This window comes from Bos indicus, chromosome X (assembly GCF_029378745.1).
Source record: "Bos indicus isolate NIAB-ARS_2022 breed Sahiwal x Tharparkar chromosome X, NIAB-ARS_B.indTharparkar_mat_pri_1.0, whole genome shotgun sequence".
Lineage (NCBI taxonomy): Eukaryota > Metazoa > Chordata > Mammalia > Artiodactyla > Bovidae > Bos > Bos indicus.
Genome location: NC_091789.1, coordinates 93,259,311 through 93,279,136, shown reverse-complemented (window position 1 = coordinate 93,279,136; position 19,826 = coordinate 93,259,311). Strand labels below are relative to the sequence as shown.

Genomic DNA, 19,826 nt, shown 5'->3' with positions numbered 1-19,826 from the left:
GATCTCTCCTTTGTCTGCAGGAAGCCTCAGTCTTGTGGTACCATCCTGAAGATCTTTTATGGGTTCATTTAAGGAAGACCACTTTCCAGGTGGCACTAGGGGTGAAGAACCCACCTGCCAATGCAGGAGATGTAAGAGATGTGGGTTTGATCCCTGGGTTGGGAAGACCTCCTGGAGGAGGGCAGGGCAATCCACTCTAGTATTCTTGCCTGGAGAATCCCATGGACAGAAGAGCCTGGTGGGCTACAGTTCATAGGGTCACAAGGAGTTGGATACGACTGAAGTGACCTAGCATGCAAGGAGAACCACAAAGAAAAACTTGAGTTTCCCCTCAACTCATATGTAGCACCCAATATGTGCAGAAGGGCTCCTCTGGAGATATTGTAGACATTGAAGACATCTGGAACACACTCCCAAATCAATGATGGCCAGTTCAGAGGCAGAAAAAAACCCTTTTCCCCAACCCCAGGGGAGGAAATCCTTCCCCATGGGAGAAGAAAAGCCCTTTTGGGGCACTGGTGTGGTGTGGTGGAGGTTGAGCGCTGATAGGAATCCTCCTAGCCCTTGTTTTCTAATAACATCCAAGGTGTAGTCACCTGCTTTGCCCCAACCTTTTCACCTCTCCCTTGTCTTCTTACCTGCTCATCCCTCTAATCCTTAACTCTTGACTTGCTTGCCCTACCCTAATCTTGTCCTGACCTCAGCTGTACCCTCTTGCCATGCTTTCAAAAGATGCGTGCTGCGGGCTAAGTCGCTTGACTCTTTGCGACCCTATGGACCATAGTCTGCAAGGCTCCTCTGTCCATAAGATTCTCCAGGCAAGAATACTACAGTGGGTTGCCATGCTCTCTTCCAGAGGATCTTCCCGACCCAGGGACTGAACCCGTTTCTTACGCTTCTTGCATTGGCAGGCAGATTGTTGACCATGTGCCACCTGGGAAGCACCTAGAATTCCCTGGCGTCCAGTGGTTAGGGCTTGGTGCTTTCACTGCCTTGGCCAAGGTTCAGCCTCTGGTCAGGGAGCTAAGATCCCGGAAAGGCGCGGCCAAAAATAAAGCTAACCCGTAAGCCCCTCACCTCCTGGCTTACCTATCCCCTTCTCACTTTTCCATTCTAAATGGTGACTCAATTGTCTTCCCTTCTCAGTCTCAACTCTCCTGTGCCTTTTCACTAGTATATCCTCAACTGCCCTGCTCGCTTATCTGCCAGACCCTCACCTGCCCCTGACCCCTCTCACTTCCCTTCCAGAGGCCTGTGGTCTCTCCAGAGGGCGCGGGGTGCGGTGGGGGGTGGGGAGCTCGCCAGAAGAAGGGAAAAGAACTTCAGGCCAACCGGGAAAGACCCAGGAGTTTTGATGCAGAAAGGGCGGTGCCATGAGAAGGTGGCAATGAAGAGCCGAGATAGGAGACGGATAGCGGAATCAATGAGACGAGGACACAGAATGAGCTGGTGATATGGGAAGACGAGGGCGAGTTTAGTAATGGGAATGGGCCAAAGGTTCTGTAAAGACGGCGGGAAACTGAGCCGGCTACGTGCCCAGTCTCCGGATCCGGGTGGAATTTGGAAATTCTGAGGCCGCTTTTAAAACTAGCGGTCAGGACGGACGAGAAGAACCAACAACGCGATCAGCCTCTCGCTTGCCCCACCCCAATTTAGGAGGCCCGGAAGCGGAAATGACGAATGCGGAAGTGACCGGCTGTTGCCGAGGGGACGGGCCAGGCAGATGCCAACATGGCAGCTGTTGGGTCTGGTGGTTCCACCGCTACGGCCGGGCCAGGGGCTGTCTCCGCAGGGGCGTTGGAGCCTGGGACCTCGAGTGCGGGTGAGACAGGTTGTGGCTGAGCCGTCAGCGGCGCGCCGGAGGTCGGGATCTCTGGGGGATTAGGAAGATCCTTCACTAAGGCGAGAGGGAGCATCCCGTATGGACCGACCTGTGTGTGTTGGGGGTAGAGGGGAGGAAGTGTGTTTTGGAGGCGGGGCAGAGACCATTCCGGGGAAGGTGTGGAGGTCCTTTCTGCAAATGGAGTGTAGAGACCATTCTGAGTTGGAGAGGGGTATTTCACTTTAAAGAGGCTAAGACCACTGAGACCATTCTCAGGGTGTGTTTGTGGGGGGTCCGTCCTTATACATGGAAGACACTTTTCTGAGAGCGGGAGAGTTTTTCCTTACAGAAGAGAGGGTAGTGATTTCTTCCTTGTAAAGGGACAGGGGCTATTGTGAGTTAGGGTGGGGCGGCTTCTCCCTTTTAGGACTTAGTACATTTTGAAGATAGGGATGTCCATTATATGGGGAGAAGAACGTTCTGGGGGTCCCTTCCTAATGGAGGTAGTTCATTGTATATTGCAGTGAACATACAGTTTTCCTTCTATGGCGGAGAAAGGACATTCCGAGGGTGCCAGGCCCTTCTTTATAGCGAGGAGAATTGATTGTGAGTAGGACAAGCGCTAATTCCTTGGCTGGAGGTAGGGGTATGCGGTGGTGGAAGGATGATTGGTGTATAGGGAAATACTTCCTTATATTGTTAAAGGACCCAGACCATTGTTAGTGGAGAAACCATTTACTCTATGGTGTTCAATCCTTTGGACAGTGGAAGAATAATTTCTTATATTTGTTAGACCATTCTGGGTCAGGGAGGAATCAGTCATCATAGGAGGGAGGGGTTGGAGAGACCATTCTGAATGTGAGGGAATAGAATAATTTAGATAAAAGAAAGACAGTTCCTAAATCTTTGGCTTGTTCATCCATAAAATGAGAATACTGATAGTTCCTTTGGAGATCAGAGCTGTGTAGGGGTCTGTTGAGGTGATCCATATAAATCCCTTATCCCAGTGATAGGCTCCCGGTAAGCACTCAATAAATGTCGAGGAAGCAGTTGGTATTCTGCCCAGGGCAGGGTTGCTTCTCACCCAGGAGAGGAAGAGAGAGGGCTGAGGTGGGTGTCTAGGACCTGCCCCACCTATTTCCTGACACCTCAGCAAGGATTCCAGGTATAGGCTGGACAGGGTGAGGCCCACTTCTCCCATTTTGGCTCTTCCTGCCTGTGGCTGAAGCAATGGAAGCTGACGTAGGGATCGGACCCACATGGGTCAGGATAGGCAGGCAGAAGGAGGAAGTACTGGTGGTTAGGAGGATCCTGGTTGATAAAGGAGAGGGGAGAGTGATGGTGTGGTTATGCCACAACAGCTTATGACCCCTTCCTTGCTCCTTCCATTCCCCACAGCTCACCGGCGCCTCAAATACATATCCCTAGCCGTGCTGGTGGTCCAGAATGCTTCCCTCATCCTCAGCATCCGCTACGCCCGCACACTGCCTGGGGACCGCTTCTTTGCCACCACTGCTGTGGTCATGGCTGAAGTGCTCAAAGGTCTCACCTGCCTGCTGCTGCTCTTCGCACAGAAGAGGGGTATGAGCCAGGGAGAGGGGCTGCATTGGAGTCTGTGGAGGGTACTCTGTGTGTTTGTGTGTGTGCCTGAACCCACATGGAGGGTTTGTTGGGGGAGTATTTCTGTGTCTATGAAAATTCCTGGCAACTGTGGAAGTGCAGCTTGGCTGCCTTGTAACTCCGTCTATGAGTAGCTGCATCCACATTTTTATACCCCTAACTCCCCAGGAACTGGCCCATAAACACTGAAGGAGGGAGATGGTCTGTCCCTATAAGGTAGCAGGTGACCCTTACATAATGGTTTATTGATTTCTCTTAAACTTTTCTTTGTGGAGAATTTCAAATACAAAATCAGAGAAAGTAATAAAATAACTATGTCCTATCACACAGATTCAACAATTATCATCTCATGGCCACTCTGCAATTAAGTAGATAATCATCAGTGATTATCCACTCACTACCAGTCTATGTGTCTGTTTACCTAACCCCACCATGTTATATTGAAATATGTTCCACATGAAGAATTATTTTGAAATAAATTCCCTGTTACTATCTTGAGTAAATATTTTGTTACATTTTAAAAAGTAACTGCAATATCTAGAAGTCATACATCAAAAAATTAATACTTTTTAAAGTTAACAAATAATCATACACTCAGTCGGTGTTCAAATTTGTAATGATTTCTCAAATATCATAAAAGTTTTAAAAACTTTGTTTGAATCAGATTTATATAAAGTCAGTGCTTTGTAATTGGTTGGTGTCTTCTGGGTCTGCTATTTCTGGGTTCCCTCTCAACTCTTTTTTTCCCTCTCTGCAGTTAATTTGTTGAAGAAACTGGGTCATTTGTCTTATAGACTTTGGGTAGCCTGAATTTTGCTGAGTGCCTCCCAGTGGTCTCATTTCACATGTTTTTCTGTCCTGTGTATTTCCTATAAGTTGTTGGATTTATTTACTAATGTAAACACCTCCCTAAAGGCCTTCTTCTTTAAAATGTTGCCCAATCATTTCTCTATAAATGTGGTTCTCCCTTAGGTATTTACACTGAAGAAAATATTCTCACCCATTCGTTAGCTCCAGGACACTGGGAGGCAACAGTTTAGGTACTAACCTCCTGTGTTCTTGATTGATTCTGAGAAGGTTTGAGTGAACACTGTGTGGCAGGCTCTGTTCTGGCTTGTGGAGGTGAACATCTTAGCGATGGAGACATACATCTTGCCCTCAGGGGGCTCATATTTTAGACAGGGAGAAACAGCTACAGGTTAATCACAGGCTTTCATCTCTTATCTATGATTTCAGCCTGTCCCCCACCCGATTTTTTTTTTTTTTTTAGTTTTCTCATCTGGCATGAACGTGTCCATGAGTCACTGCAGAAATATGAATGTGCTTGATTATGGTGTGTAGCCCCACATGTGTGGTGTGTGTTCTGTGAAATATATAGCATGTGTACCATGTTACCTTCCTAATACTTGGACATTTTTGAACACCCAAACCCCTGGGTGCAGGGGATTTGGGTAAGGGGTTAGAGATCAATAATTACTCCTGGGACTTAATGCCATGAAGGGCAAGGACAGGGTTTTGTGAATGAACATCAGGAATTCCTGCAATAACCAGGTACAGTGGTTGTGGGGTTTTCCCTGAGAAAGGATACTCAGCTGAGCCTTAAAAGTTGAGCTGCAAAAAAGTGGGGTGAGATTTGTAAAGGTCTTATTATATAGGAAAGTATTCTCATGAATTGACTGGAGCAGATCCCAGCCAGACTTTCTGCTTCATAGTCAAGCCTGCATTCTTCCATTTGACAGGGGCAAATGCTTGGTGTGTGGGAAGCTGACGGAAAGAAGTGGCCAAGTGGAAGATTGCCCCTGCTCTCAGGCAGCTCTCAGGCTAGGAAGGATCTAGGAAAAGTCTAAAAGCTCAGTCTGAAATAATCCCTCTTGGTAAACAGCCTTCCACCCACCATCCTAGAGCATCTACTTCACAAGCTCCTAGTTAGTGCTGATAGTTTCATTGCACACACTGCACTGAGGGCTTGCCCTGGGGCTTTGTGCCAGGGAGGTGGGCTCTAAGATGAGTGATGAAATATGGTCTGTGGTCCCCAGACTGAGTATCCAAAAGGCTTGCTGGAGACATTGTACCGTAGAGAAACTGTGAGCACAGACCTCATTCTAGCCCTCAGGAAGTCAGTGTGGTGGGGAGACACAGGACCAGGCTCACTCCTGTCCTTTAGAGGATCCCCATCTTTTGGTAGTCAGTGCTAAAACGGGCTCTCTTCCCTCCACCTAGGTAACGTGAAGCACCTGGTTCTTTTCCTCCATGAGGCTGTCCTGGTGCAGTACATGGACACACTCAAGCTTGCAGTGCCCTCTCTCATCTATACCTTGCAGAATAATCTCCAGTATGTTGCCATCTCCAACCTGCCAGCTGCCACTTTCCAGGTGAGCCCAAAGCCCAGCATGGCCCCAGAGGAACTGGCTGGGGTGGGGGATATAGGATGTTTGGGGAGGAAATACTGCAAAGTGCAGGGGCTGTGTCTCCTGTGGAATGGAATGCCCTTGGCTCTTCCTCAACCTCAGTTTCCTCATCTGTGAGAACTGGGAAGGGAAATGGTAATAGTAGCTACTCACTGGGATGCTGGAATGATTAAAAGAAATAATATCTGTGAAGAGCCCTTGGTTGGTGATGGATAAGCTTTAGGCTATTTACAGGTGGCTTCTTTAATTGGTTAAAGAGCCTGGATTCTGGCGCCAGGCTGCCTGGGTTCAAATCCCAGCTCTGCTGCTTTCCAGCTGTGTGATATTGGGCAAGTCACTTAACCTTTCTGTCTCTCTTTAAATTGGACATTGCAATAGTACACTTCTTTTGTGAGGATTAAATGAATTCATGTGAAGTGCTTAGACCCACACCTGGCACACACAGTAAGCTCTATGTAAATGTTTACTGATGTTATTTCATAACGGATTCATTTGTATCAATATGTACAGATTGATTTGTATCAATATGTATTTATCAGGACCTCCCTCATCAGGACGTTTACAATTCATTCATTACCTGTTGTGTGAGGTACTTCAAATAAGTCAGTCATATTTACAGATGATTATGTCAGGGCTCAGGGTAAGTGCTTCATCCCTTTTCACATAGCTGGGACACGGGGTTGGGATGTGGACTTGGCTGTGGTCCGGGGCATCCTTGCACAGCCATCCTCCTGTGTACTTTCTGGGAGGCACCTCAGAGCTGTGTAGTTGCATCCCACTCAGTGGCCAGCAGCTGGATATCTTTGCTGTTTTTACGGCCATCTACTCTGCCCTGTGCCTCCACTGTGCCTGGGGGCCCACAGTGGGCGCCATCCCCCATGTGCACATGTTGGGGTCGGGATCAGCCCTCAGTGCCTTCTGCATGCCGCTCACAGGTGACGTACCAGCTGAAGATCCTGACCACAGCACTGTTCTCCGTGCTCATGCTGAACCGCAGCCTCTCCCGGCTGCAGTGGGCCTCCCTGCTGCTCCTCTTCACTGGCGTCGCCATTGTCCAGGCACAGCAAGCTGGTGGCGGGGGTCCACGGCCACTGGATCAGAACCCTGGGGTGGGCCTAGCGGCTGTGGTGGCTTCCTGTCTCTCCTCAGGCTTTGCCGGTGTCTACTTTGAGAAGATCCTCAAAGGCAGCTCAGGCTCCGTGTGGCTGCGCAATCTGCAGCTGGGCCTCTTTGGCACAGCCCTGGGCCTGGTGGGGCTCTGGTGGGCTGAGGGCACAGCCGTAGCCCACCGCGGATTCTTTTTTGGGTATACACCTGCCGTCTGGGGTGTGGTGCTCAACCAGGCCTTTGGTGGGCTCCTGGTGGCTGTTGTCGTCAAGTATGCTGACAATATCCTCAAGGGCTTTGCCACCTCCTTGTCCATTGTGCTGTCCACTGTTGCCTCCATCCGCCTCTTTGGCTTCCATGTGGACCCATTGTTTGCCCTGGGCGCGGGGCTGGTCATCGGTGCCGTCTACCTCTACAGCCTGCCCCGAGGTGCAGCCAAAGCCATAGCTTCTGCCTCTGCCCCTACCTCCGGGCCCTGCACTCACCAGCAGCCTCCCGGGCAGCCACCGCCACCACAGCTGTCTTCCCACCATGGAGACCTCAGCACGGAGCCCTTTCTGCCAAAGTCAGTGCTGGTGAAGTGAGGGCTGGTGGCAGCAAGGGGGGGAGACAGGGAGGGACTCTGGGTGGAGGGTGTTGGGCATCTGCAGGATTCAAGTTGCCACTGGGGCCTGGCTCCTCTGGGGTTGGAAGGGTTTTTTCTTCCAGGTCACTGAAATTTCCAGAAGGGTGTGGGACTAGGGCAGGGCATCACATGAACTCTTCCTTGTAGCCACGGGTTTTTAGAGCTGCCTCCTCTGCCCTAGTCTAACCCCTCAGCCAGAGGTGTCCTGTCTCTCAAGCCTGGGAGAGTCCCAGCAATCCCTCCACCTTTGTAGGGACAAACTGGACAAAAATTCTTCAGCTCTTTAGTAGTGACTGATGCCTTCCTGTGGGGTTCTGATTCCCATAGCTCGAGGCCTTCTCTCCTCCGTGGTAACTACACTGGATCATGTTAGCAGCTCAGTCTTTTTGTGGCCTTGGGGCAGCTTCCCTGACACAGGGACTTAAAAAACGGCCTCTTATGAGCACCTAGGGCCAGAGGAAGGGGGATGAGAGCTGAGATTTTTGCATCAGCCCACTCGGGGAGGGTGCAGTAGGAACCATTGGTTTGTAAGTGGTTTGGGGGTTTGTGGTGTAATCAGATGAATGATCCAGGGTGTGGGAAAAAAGGAGAAGGGAGGTCCTTGAAGTGGCCTAGTCTCATGGAATCTAAGACACTGTAAGTTGCTGAATGCAGGGTTATTTTCTGAGACATCCGGAGAGGAAAATAAAGCTGCGAACCACACTTGTAATACCCCACTGGCTGTATGAGGCACCCTTACTTCATGTGGAAGGGTGTCTTTAAATTGCTGACATGTGGAACCTGCCCCCCTGCACTCCCCAAAGCTTATTAACCCCTTAACTGTCTCCCAGGGTGTGTGGGGAGTATGTGTGTGCATCTGTTTGTGCGTGCGTGTGTGTGCTTGCACATGAGAGATGCCTGGGCTGTCTTTGCTATATGTACATAGGGCCATTGGATCTTTATTTTTGATTAATTTGTTCTGATTTTTTGGTTTGTTTTTTAAGGGACTGTAATGAACAAATGTCAGGATACCCAATGCCAAATAAAGATATTGTATTTATTTAGTCCACGTGTAGCTTTCTGACCCAGGGGACCCGCTCTCTCCGCGTGGGCTGTTACTAACCTCGGACTACCAGCCTCACTAGTCACCCTCGCTTGCTCAGGATGCCCACCTGCCAGCCCACCCCAGCTCTCTTGTGTTTTTCTTTCCTTCCCGTTCCCACCACAGGTTGCTCACCAAGGTGAAGGGCTCCTAGCTGCTGGGACTGAAGACGCTGGCCTGGCCTCGCTCTCCCTTGTTGCCCTGGCCCAGCCAGGACCAAACTTTCTGATCAGTATTAGTGGTGGGGAGAGGCAGACACTGAATCCCCTGTCCCCACCACCCCCTCCCATGCAGGGCTGACATGACTAAATGAGGGCCCAGACAGGACCCAACCACCTCAGCCTCCAGCCCCTACTATCCCTACAGTATTTCTTAGGTGAGTTTTTGTAAATAAAACATGCTTTGCATCTTGCTGGTTTGGGTTGGGAAGTCTCAAAAGTGTGAGAGAGAGAAGGAAGCACTCAGGTCTCATCGGCATGATCCACTGAAAAGCTTTTATTAAAAACCCCAGGGTGGGTGGGGGTGGGGGTGGGGGGAGGTTCAGTCCTGCTGCTTGGTTCGGGAGGCCTCGGCATTGGCCCGGAGAACAGCCCCTGGGGAGGGGTAAGGGCGCTGCTGGAAGAGGGGCCCAGCTGCTGTCGTGTCTGCACCTGTCTTGGCCTCATTCCGCTTGGGGAGTCCCGTTGACCACGTGCCCCTGGGGAGTGATAGAGGGTCAGGGGTGGAAATGTCTAGTATGTGTAATGTGTCAGGCACCCTTGCCCCCAACAAATGATGAAGGGGGAAAAGAGATAGTGAGGAAGAAAGGAATGATCAGTGGTACAGTGAGTCAAGGAAAAAGGAAGGGGTCTTGAGGGGTGGTCACCTACCGGGGTGCATCTGAGTATGAGCTGGGGTCCATGGGGTCTAATTCTTCATCCTTTCGGCTTGCTGCTGTGGAAGTACATAGCAGAGTGGGGTCTTCCACAGGGGCACAAGGAGTCCCGTGTCACCGAGCTCTTCCCCAGAAGTGGAGCCTGTGGTTGCCAGGCCCAAGGATCTGGCACTCACGAGAAGCCAAGTGATGGTTTCCTTACACTGTGGGCCCCTGGTGCCTCCCCGCCCCGCCTCACCCCAGCTTACCCTTCTTGCTCTTGGGGTAGGGAGCCAGCTCCTCCCGGCGATGATGGCGCCGTTCTTTGCTCTCTTCTCGGTCGACCTTGTCATACCCACGGTCCCGGTCCCGGTCTCGCTCTCTCTCTCTATCTACCTTGTCATAACCACGCTCCCGGTCCCTGTCAGACTTCTCATGGTTCCGCTCTGACTTCTCATGGCTGCGGTCTGACTTCTCATGACCTCGGTCCGATTTCTCGTGGCCACGGTCTGATTTCTCATGGCTCCGATCCAGCTTCTCCTCAGCGTCTGGGGACATGAAAACCTTGTGATCCTCTCCCATGATCCTCCTCCCACCTCAGAACCCAGCAGCCTTGGCCTCCAACAGCCTCCCCTGCCTGGGCTGGGCCTTCTGGTCTTACCCGCCCCTCCTTGATCCACTAGAAGGCCCTGAGGCACCCTTGTATCTGCCAACTCACCTGCATTACTGCTCCTGAGCTTCTTGGCAGATTTGGTAACAACAGAGTTGGGGTCATGTGGGGAAAGCCAGGACACAAGGTCTGTGTCCACATTCCAGTAGTAAGGAAGTCCGCTGTGAGGCAGTGGGGGGGAAGGGGAAGAGAGGGAAGGAATGTCATCACAGATATGCTCTCCTTGTAGCCTCAACCCGTCTCCCCAATCTCTGCCTATACCTGCCCCATTCCAGGACCCCACAGGGAAGACCCCCCCTAGATCTCTTCTCCAGTGGCCCCCATTTACCCCTTCCCAGGACCAGACATCCTAGAATGTGAAGTCAAGTGGGCCTTAGAAAGCATCACTATGAACAAAGCTAGTGGAGGTGATGGAATTCCAATTTCAAATCCTGAAAGTTGATGCTGTGAAAGTGCTGCACTCAATATGCCAGCAAATTTGGAAGACTCAGCAGTGGCCACAGGACTAGAAAAGGTCAGTTTTCATTCCAATCCCAAAGAAAGGCAATGCCAAAGAATGCTCAAACTACCGCACAATTGCACTCATCTCACATGCTAGTAAAGTAATGCTCAATATTCTCCAAGCCAGGCTTCAGCAATACATGAACCATGAACTTCCAGATGTTCAAGCTGGTTTTAGAAAAGGCAGAAGAACCAGAGATCAAATTGCCAACATCCGCTGGATCATGGAAAAAGCAAGAGAGTTCCAAAAAAACATCTATTTTTGCTTTACTGACTATGCCAAAGCCTTTGACTGTGTGGATCACAATACACTGTGGAAAATTCTGAAAGAGATGGGAATACCAGACCACCTGACCTGCCTCTTGAGAAACCTATATGCAGGTCAGGAAGCAACAGTTCGAACTGGACATGGAACAACAGACTGGCTCCAAAAAGGAAAAGGAGTACGTCAAGGCTGTATATTGTCACCCTGCTTATTTAACTTATATGCAGAGTACATCATGAGAAATGCTGGGCTGGAAGAAGCACAAGCTGGAATCAGTATTGCCGGGAGAAACATCAATAACCTCAGATATACAGATGACACCACCCTTATGGCAGAAAGTGAGAGGAACTAAAAAGCCTCTTGATGAAGGTGAAAGAGGAGAGTGAAAAAGTTGGCTTAAAGCTCAATATTCAGAAAACGAAGATCATGGCATCTGGTCCCATCACTTCATGGGAAATAGATGGGGAAACTGGAAACGGTGTCAGACTTTATTTTTGGGGGCTCCAAAATCACTGCATATGGTGACTGCAGCCATGAAATTAAAAGATGCTTACTCCTTGGAAGGAAAGTTATGACCAACCTAGATAGCATATTCAAAAGAAGAGACATTACTTTGCCAACAAAGGTCTATCTAGTCAAGGCTATGGTTTTTCCAGTGGTCATGTATGGATGTGAGAGTCGGACTGTGAAGAAAGCTGGGCGCCAAAGAATTGATGCTTTTGAACTGTGGTGTTGGAGAAGACTCTTGAGAGTCCCTTGGACTGTAAGGAGATCCAACCAGTCCATTCTGAAGGAGATAAGTCCTGGGTGTTCACTGGAAGGAATGATGCTAAAGCTGAAACTCCAATACTTTGGCCACCTCACGTGAAGAGTTGACTCATTGGAAAGACCCTGATGCTGGGAGGGATTGGGGGCAGGAGGAGAAGGGGACGACAGAGGATGAGATGGCTGGATGGCATCACCGACTCGATGGACATGAGTTTGAGTGAGCTCTGGGAGTTGGTGATGGACAGGGAGGCCTGGCGTGCTATGATTCACGGGGTCGCAAAGAGTCGGACACGACTGAGCGACTGAACTGAACTGAGGGATAGCACAGGAAGGGTGAAGTCATAAGTTAGCTCTCCCTCCCCACCCCCGTGTCGTCAGGCTCACCAGGAAGGGTCAAACACCTTGTACCAGCTTGGTGGCAGGCCCTCCAACCGGGTAGCCTCATAGTCCACAGGATCATCGTCATAGTCCTCAGCAATGATCTCTTCCTCTGGTTCTGGCAGGACAAGGAAGGGAAGAAGACAGCAGTAAGAACCAGGGAGATTCCCATTCAATCAGGGCCTGGAGAAACACAGTCACATTCACGTGGACTGCGTGTGTGTGTGTGCACGCCAGGTCTCACATGCCAGAGCAAATAATGCTCATGTTCCAAATCCAAGTATCTGAATATCAGGATTTACCAAAAAATTTATTCAAATCTGTTTACAGGTACTGCTACCCAAACTTATCTGGTTTCAGACTTTAGAAAGGGATACATTTTTTTAAAAAAGTATCCATATTTATTCAGCTTCTGAGTTCAAATAGTATGTGACAATGTATTATGCAAATTTGAATAAAATGAGTTTCAACAGCAAGGGGTTTACCTAAAAATATGTCCAAATCTATTCAGCTTCCACGGCTGGCAAATATGGGGTTTCTGACTCCTATATTGGAGAAGGCAATGGCACCCCACTCCAGTACTCTTGCCTGGAATATCCCACGGACGGAGGAGCCTGGAAGGCTGCAGTCCATGGGGTCACTGAGGGTCGGACACGACTGAGCGACTTCACTTTCAGTTTTCACTTTCATGCATTGAAGAAGGAAATGGCAACCCACTCCAGTGTTCTTGCCTGGAGAATCCCAGGGACGGAAGAGCCTGGTGGGCTGCCGTCTATGGGGTCGCACAGAGTCAGACACGACTGAAGCGACTTAGCAGCAGCAGACTCCTATATATTGACTAGCAAGTTTGGACAGCAAGGGATTTATCCAAACACTTCTCTGAATCTGTTCAGTTCCTGATGCCTGCAATAATTGTCAGCTACTATCAACAGAATAAAGAAAGGTGTATGAGTACTTGGACCTCAGTAGTCCTATCACAGATTTCACCCATGGATATAGTTAACAATGAAATGTATATGTCAGCAACAGCATAGTGCCTGTCACACAATAGGCCCCAAATAGATGTCAGCTACAATCATGAACATTGTTAGTAAGATATATGCAGTTAGTACAGGGCCTGGTAGCAAACAGCCTTAAAATAAATACCGTATCAATATCATTATCAGTATTATTAACCAAAGATCTTTGTTTGGCACACAACAGGCTTGTAATAGATGTCACTTATCAGTAAAGTGAAAATAAGATGAGTTTTCTAGTACCTGGCACACCTTAGCCCAAAATAGATGCCAGCTTTTACTATTATTGATAAATAAGGTATAAATACTAGCAACAGCAGCACAGTAGGCCTAAATGATAGATCCTATCATTACTTTATATACTGTTAACCACAATGTGTATGATAAGCACTTAAGTAGACTCAAAATACATATCAACTACTGATATGGTGAACAATAAGGTATGGACAACTCACACAGTGCCTAGTTCCACAGCAGGTCTGAAATAATGTTATCTACTAGTATGGTACAGAACAAAGTATCAGCACCCTGCGACCATACTTGGCCAACAGGAGGCTGCCATAGGTGTCAGCTTACTATTACTATCCTTATTACACTTCCAGGAATTAACTGATGGGTTAAACTTTGGCTACAGAAGACCCCAAAATACACATCAACTGTCAGTATCAAGGACGAAATGTCTATTCCACACCCCACCTCCCCTCCTCCTCATAGGATAGGAATATGCTATGCTAAGTCACTTCAGTCGTGTCCGACTCTGTGTGACCCCATAGATGGCAGCCCACCAGGCTTCCCCGTCCCTGGGATTCTCCAGGCAAGAACACTGGAGTGGGTTGCCATTTCCTTCTCCAATGCATGAAAGTGAAAAGAGAAAGTGAAGTCGCTCAGTCGTGTCCAACTCTTAGCGACCCCAAGGACTGCAGCCTACCAGGCTCCTCCGTCCATGGGATTTTCCAGGCAAGAGTACTGGAGTAGGGTGCCATTGCCTTCTTCGAGGATAGGAATAGGGGTCAGTAATACGTATTGTTAACAAGGAAATGCCTGCCACCCCAATGCTTGGTGCACAATAGGCCCATGCTAGATATCAAGTGCAGTATCCACAACAAAGTGCCTGTCAAGCCTGGCACATGGTAGGCCTCTCTTCTCTTAGTTCTCTCACCAGGCTCCAAATGTTTGAGGATGCCTCTCTTGGCCAAGCGGGTCTGCAACGCAACGGGCAGCGGCATAGCCGATGGCAGACAGGCCTAGGGAAGGACAGACAGACTGAAAAACAGCTCAGATGAGGACTGAATCTGGTTACAAGAGTAATCAAGCGCCTCCCCGCAGCATGTACTCAATCTGGACCCCCCACCTACCCATCTACACTATAAGGGAGACAGACCCTACCCGCTGAAAGGTGGAAGGGGTTGTAAACAGCAATATCACCAACACTCTCACCAACTCTGCTCTTCCAGGCCAGTGGCTCCAGCACCGGGTTCCCGTCCTAGGCCCAGGCTCCGCCCATCGCCCAAGAGGCCAAGCGCGGCTCCCCCGCGACCCAAAATGGTTTCACCCAACGTCCCCCAAAGACTGCTGGGTGGGAGGAACCAAAGCGTTGGGATGGGGGAGCACAGTGTAACACCTCCTCCAGCTCCAAAAAATGCGCCCACCCCGACATTACCAATACAGTCACGCAAGTAGTGGACGACTGTCCAACTGGCCACCTCTCTCTCGTCGTCTCTATGAGCGCCAGGACCACACGACTCTCTTCTCCCAAAGCACAGAATGAGTTTCTCTCTCCCCGAGCTTAGAGGTAACTGGACGACACTCACGCAGTGAAAAGATGACGCAAACCTGCCTAGCCAATGAGTGTGCGCTTTGGTCTGAAGTCTGGCGAAACAACCGAACCGTTGCCCTGGGATAGGTAGAATGCTCGGGCGCCTGTTTACGTTTCCAGTGGAGGTGTGGCCTGACCAGGGTTTAGCGATACTGCGCGGCCGGACGCCGGCGCCATGGAGGAGTATGCTCGGGAACCTTGGTACAGCGAGGGGCATAGGTGTCGGGACTGTTGCTGCGGCGCCACGGCCAGCGGTGGGAGGCGGGTGGGGGAGGCACGGGCCACACAGCGCCACGTCCCAGACTCGGAAGACATTTAGACTTTTGTTGTCTTCTGCTCCTCTCCACTTGGTTTCTCTTACTCGGGCTCCGTTAAAAGGGGCCAAAATTGTGTGCCTGCAGAAGAAGGTGCGGTGCAGGACGGACCACTCCACGTTTCCCTTGATTTCGTACTTCCCAGTCCCTCTGTTAAAGACACGCTGGTCGAATCCATTCCAGCCAGGGGGTGGTGCGGTGTTGAGCGGAAATCCCCTGGAAAAACGCATGGTTTTTCCCAGGTCGCTTTGGTTAATGCCGTCGGGGCCTGGATGAGCCTGACCATGATTGTGGTCACGGAGGGGTGATGGGTCCTCCGCACTGTATGCGCTTGATTTTTCCCAATTGTGCGAGGGTGAGAAGGGAAGAGGGCGTGACTTTGTTGGACGTGCTCATTGTCGGAAAAAGGGGTGCTACCCCATTCTGCTTAAGGAACAGTGCCTGCAACACCTGTAGCGTAATTCAAACGTGCCACTTCTTTCCCTCTCATTAATTCATTTAATCTTTGATAGTAGTCAAGCAGTTGGTTGATTCCCTGGTTGGCTGTGAAGGGGAGGGGCGGACAGGGCCAAGACTGATGTTTTCCACTCTTCGCATTATTTTTTGCTTAAATGAGGGGGGAAATAATCCCACTATTATCTGAAGTGCTAGTTCTCATTTGGGTGACGTATTGCTCCCAGTTGGAAAGAGATCTTGTGACTTGGCATGAGGGAGCGCTCACATTAACCTCATCCTCCCCTTCCCACTTGCAGCCCATGGAGAATTGTGGATGATTGCGGTGGAGCCTTCACTATGGGTGTTATCGGCGGTGGAGTCTTCCAGGCCATTAAGGGCTTCCGCAATGCCCCTGTCGTGAGTCCTAGCCTTCCCTGAGTGCTGCTGAGGTCCTGCCCTGACCACATGGGATACTGTTCTGAAACTGCTTGGAACTGCCAGTCACGTGCACTTATTCATTCTGGTGTCTGCTTACCTACTGTGTGCCAGGCCTAGCTCCAGGATCTGGGAGTTTGGGGGAACTGCAAACATGACGTCTGACCCTCACCCTGCTGGATCTCCTCGGAAATACTGTGCTGTCAAAAGGGTCATAAAACCAAAACTTAATTGTGTGCAAAGTCAGTCAGATTTTACCTAGAGTCAGATTCTGGGTGGGAAGCCTGGGAAAAGGGAAGTGACAGGAGTTTAACTGGCAGGAGGAGGACAGCCTTAAAGTTGAGCAAATGCTTTTAATGTAATATAATCAGTTCTCTCTGTCTGACAACTCTCCCCTTTTCCCTTCTTGGGACATCTCATCAAATGTCATGACTTTAAATGCCATCCACTTGCCAAGGTCTCTGCAATTTCTCTATCTAGCCCTGTACTTCCTCTCAACTCCTGGCACTCTATTTCCTGAATCTTTGTCCACGTTTCTCCCTCTCATCCTCAAGGTCTCAGAGCAAATGCCCCCTTCCTTTAAGAGGCCTTTCCTGACCTCTCAGCCACTGTCATAGCGCTTTATCTCATTTCCTCTAGGGTCCCGATTGCTGCCTGAAGCTATCTTGTTTATCTGTATCCTTATTCAGGATCTGTCTCTCCCACTATAATGTGAGCTCTGAGAGGGTAGGGGCAAGGTCTACCTTGTTCACTGCTGTATCCCTGCATATACCATGGTGCCTGGCACATCGGTGCTAAGTACTGAATGAATGAATAACTTCCTATCCTAGCTCTGAGAGCACTTGTAATGGGCCCTAGTTCTTGGCCACTTCTCCACATCTGTACCCTTGAGGCTCCTAACAGGTTTCCTCCCTCCATTTCTCTCTTAAAAACTAGAAACCTTATCTGCCAGTGACCTGAACCCTGCTCTAACTCCCTTACTCCTCACTTTCCCTCAGGGAATGCGGCACCGATTGAGAGGCAGTGTCAATGCTGTAAGGATCAGAGCCCCTCAGATTGGAGGTGAGAGGTTTGGGGAGACAGGTGTGATAACAGAGTTGGGAATGCTTGCTCCTTGGAGTCTAGACTGTAACTTGAGGGTCCAGATTCTAGCCCCAACTCTGCCTGGGGCTTCCTGGGGGGAGTGATAATGCTCGGCAGTTTCATACAGGTGAGTTCTGGAGTTTAAATCCAGGCCCTGGCTCTTCCCTGATGTCTGTGTGACCTTGGGCTAGTGGCTGAACCTCTCTGAACCTCACCTGTAACATGGGAATGATAAAAGCACCTCAATCAGTTTTGTAGTTTATGTAACTTACATAGTATTTACTAAGTGCTGGTTGCTTGCTAAGCACTTTAATAATATTAACTAATATAAATTTTCAGAAGTCAGTAACATGCACTGTGTAGATCAGGTCATGGCACATGGTAAGACTTCTGTAAATATTTTAACTATCATTGTTAACTGGCTCTCCTCACCCATTTCCTTCTCTCCAAAACCCAGGTCAGATTCCAATTCTATGTGGTAGTTATGAAGGTCAGAGTTGCTCTGTTAAAAGCCGTATAGACAGGAGTTCCCTGGTTGCCTAGTGGTTAGGATTCTGGGCTTTCATTGCTGTGACCTGGGTTCAGTCCCAGGTTGGGGAACTGAGATCTTGAAAGTCCCGTGACAGGGCCAAAAAAAAAAAAAGCCACATTGAGGCAGACAAGTCTGCTTGTAACCATGTATCTGCTCCCTATGAAGGTGAAGGGAGTGCCGATGGGGATTATAAAGAGCTTGAAGGAGCTACCACAGGGACAGATGGAGATTGTCCTCTAGGAGTTTGCCATCTGCCTTTATGTCTGGTTATTCTCCCCATTCTTTGCCACAGTATTCAGGCCCTGGGAGTCCCTGAGCCATGGTTTCTCAGGACTACCCACGGACACTGATTAGGCTTTGGTTCCCCCACAGGTAGCTTCGCTGTGTGGGGGGGCCTATTTTCCACCATCGACTGCGGTCTGGTGCGGCTTCGGGGCAAGGAAGATCCCTGGAACTCCATCACCAGTGGAGCACTGACCGGGGCTGTGCTGGCTGCCCGCAGTGAGTGCCCCAACCCTAGGCCCCAGCCCCTTCCACCCTGCTCTGCCTGTTCTCACCGCTCTCCACTTCCCCCGCCCCCTCCTTTCTCCAGGTGGCCCATTGGCCATGGTGGGCTCGGCAATGATGGGGGGCATCCTGTTGGCCCTCATCGAGGGTGTTGGCATCCTTCTCACTCGCTATACTGCCCAGCAGTTCCGCAATGGTGAGTACCCAGTGAAGCTGGTCAGGGAGAGGTGGGAAATGCTCTGTCTTGTCTCCTCCACTCAACGTTTACCTGTTTATTTCCTTTCCAGCACCCCCATTCCTGGAGGACCCTGGCCAGCTGCCCTCTAAGGAGGGTACCCCAGGCCCAGGCTACCCCAGCTATCAGCAGTACCACTGAGGAAGTGACCACCTATCACCGCCACTGTGGGAGCTCCTCCTCGGTCCCCTCCCCGATGATCTACCTCGAAGGGAGGGCTGGCTCCCAGTTGGCCCATGGGACCCTCGAGAGGGCCTCTATCTGTTCCCTTATCCCAGGTTGGGGGTGGGGCACCCCAGCTGCCCTGATGGATGGGTCCCTTTTCTCTCAGGGCACCCCAACCCCCACTCATATGTAACATGCTCTCACCCCAATCCCTTTGCATGGCGCTCTGATGAGTATTTAAAGCCAGTTTTGAAAATGCCTGTGTATGTACTCCTTGAGCCACCCATAGGAGCCGCTCCTAGAACAGGGGGCAGAGCCCTCTTCAGGGATGTGGGAACCATCGCATTTGGAGTCACACAGAGAGTCGTCTCTAATAAAGGTTTGTGGATGAGTGAGTAGGAAGGGGTCTATGAATCAAGATGGGAATAGTACATGAATAAGGATGTGTGGGGGCCAAGTGGTGATCACAAGCAGACAGAAGAGGAACGGGCTTAGAAAAGGAGTAAACACAGGTTGCTGGGGTGGAGGGGGTGGTTCAGCATGTGGCACCTCTGATCCCTCTCCCCTACGTCCCCATTGCCAAGGCTGAGAAATCTGACCTCACAATGAACAGTCTGCCTAGATAGCAGTCCCCGCATTTGTGAAGATAATTCCCCCCTCCATGTGGCTTCATCAGGGACCTGGGATGGAAGTAGGGATCCAGGAGACCCAGCTTCCTTGAAGAAGGTACCTTTAGTTTCCTCTTCTGCACCACAGCCATATTTGTGCTCTGCGATGCTCAGTGTTGTCAGTATTTAAGAGTACCACAGAAAAACCAGAAAATTAGTTTTCATTTGAGGGTGGGGTGGGGATTATGGGAAAGAGAACTTCCTGGATAGACATTGGCCCCAAACACTGTCTCTTGTGTGCAAACACCTACATGTGTGGGGCAGACGCCTCCACTGGGGTGCAGATGGCCTCATGGGAGACACACAAACTGTCCCTTGCACAGAGGTGGAAATACTCTCTCTCTTATACAGAGTCACTCCCTGGGGGTGCAAATGCTGAGTTCTCAGGCCTCCCAAGGCCTCAACAAGGACCTAGTGATCCTTGATGGTGGTAGAACTGCAGCACTCCTTGATGGACTCAGTGCCAGGTATGGGCAGCCAGCCCAGTGCCTGTAGCTCTCAATGTCACAGCAGGGCTCTAGC

General features: G+C 50.1%; 3 protein-coding genes across 12 annotated transcripts; 2 read left to right on the top strand and 1 right to left on the bottom strand.

The window, feature by feature from the left end:
* The first annotated feature begins 5 nt into the window (after positions 1-5).
* Positions 6-9,075, top strand: SLC35A2 (solute carrier family 35 member A2). Of its 5 annotated transcripts, none has more exons than XM_019955926.2 (6): positions 6-131; positions 1,657-1,822; positions 3,221-3,403; positions 5,663-5,814; positions 6,786-7,522; positions 8,790-8,956. In XM_019955926.2, exons 2-6 carry the CDS (start codon positions 1,732-1,734, stop codon positions 8,815-8,817), a joined length of 1,191 nt encoding a protein of 396 aa, XP_019811485.2. In that variant the 5' UTR covers positions 6-131; positions 1,657-1,731; the 3' UTR covers positions 8,818-8,956. The 5 variants fall into 5 exon arrangements, with proteins under 5 accessions (XP_019811485.2, XP_070639656.1, XP_019811488.2 ...); XM_070783555.1 differs by adding an exon at positions 2,347-2,428 and having other exon boundaries at positions 80-1,822; XM_019955929.2 differs by having other exon boundaries at positions 80-1,822; positions 7,376-7,522; positions 8,790-9,075.
* Positions 9,076-9,143: 68 nt separating this feature from the next.
* Positions 9,144-14,929, bottom strand: PQBP1 (polyglutamine binding protein 1). Of its 5 annotated transcripts, none has more exons than XM_019955930.2 (7): positions 14,775-14,929; positions 14,274-14,358; positions 12,105-12,216; positions 10,235-10,347; positions 9,786-10,064; positions 9,533-9,596; positions 9,144-9,360 (listed from the first exon to the last, which is right to left on the bottom strand). In XM_019955930.2, exons 2-7 carry the CDS (start codon positions 14,338-14,340, stop codon positions 9,204-9,206), a joined length of 792 nt encoding a protein of 263 aa, XP_019811489.2. In that variant the 5' UTR covers positions 14,341-14,358; positions 14,775-14,929; the 3' UTR covers positions 9,144-9,203. The 5 variants fall into 5 exon arrangements, with proteins under 5 accessions (XP_019811489.2, XP_019811493.2, XP_019811492.2 ...); XM_019955934.2 differs by having other exon boundaries at positions 9,533-9,593; XM_019955933.2 differs by having other exon boundaries at positions 14,818-14,922.
* A 56-nt stretch (positions 14,930-14,985) lies between these two features.
* TIMM17B (translocase of inner mitochondrial membrane 17B) lies at positions 14,986-18,894 on the top strand. Of its 2 annotated transcripts, none has more exons than XM_019955938.2 (6): positions 14,986-15,131; positions 15,997-16,096; positions 17,113-17,176; positions 18,102-18,230; positions 18,322-18,432; positions 18,524-18,894. In XM_019955938.2, the coding sequence occupies exons 1-6, from the start codon at positions 15,106-15,108 to the stop codon at positions 18,610-18,612; spliced, it is 519 nt and encodes a 172-aa protein (XP_019811497.1). In that variant the 5' UTR covers positions 14,986-15,105; the 3' UTR covers positions 18,613-18,894. The 2 variants fall into 2 exon arrangements, with proteins under 2 accessions (XP_019811497.1, XP_019811498.1); XM_019955939.2 differs by having other exon boundaries at positions 15,090-15,113.
* Positions 18,895-19,826: the final 932 nt, after the last annotated feature.

Bases quoted from the DNA above. Each gene is read 5' to 3' on its own strand.
- SLC35A2 (XM_019955926.2), top strand. From the start codon at position 1,732: ATGGCAGCTGTTGGGTCTGGTGGTTCCACCGCTACGGCCGGGCCAGGG. The intron at 5,815-6,785 runs GTGAGCCCAAAG...TGCCGCTCACAG, and splicing joins TGCCAGCTGCCACTTTCCAG to GTGACGTACCAGCTGAAGAT. The intron at 7,523-8,789 runs GTCAGTGCTGGT...TTCCCACCACAG, and splicing joins ACGGAGCCCTTTCTGCCAAA to GTTGCTCACCAAGGTGAAGG.
- PQBP1 (XM_019955930.2), bottom strand. From the start codon at position 14,340: ATGCCGCTGCCCGTTGCGTTGCAGACCCGCTTGGCCAAGAGAGGCATC. The intron at 10,065-10,234 runs GTGAGTTGGCAG...TCATGTCCCCAG, and splicing joins GCTCAGGAGCAGTAATGCAG to ACGCTGAGGAGAAGCTGGAT. The intron at 9,597-9,785 runs GTAAGCTGGGGT...GTACTTCCACAG, and splicing joins CTACCCCAAGAGCAAGAAGG to CAGCAAGCCGAAAGGATGAA.
- TIMM17B (XM_019955938.2), top strand. From the start codon at position 15,106: ATGGAGGAGTATGCTCGGGAACCTTG. The intron at 17,177-18,101 runs GTGAGAGGTTTG...GTTCCCCCACAG, and splicing joins CAGAGCCCCTCAGATTGGAG to GTAGCTTCGCTGTGTGGGGG. The intron at 18,433-18,523 runs GTGAGTACCCAG...TTTCCTTTCCAG, and splicing joins TGCCCAGCAGTTCCGCAATG to CACCCCCATTCCTGGAGGAC.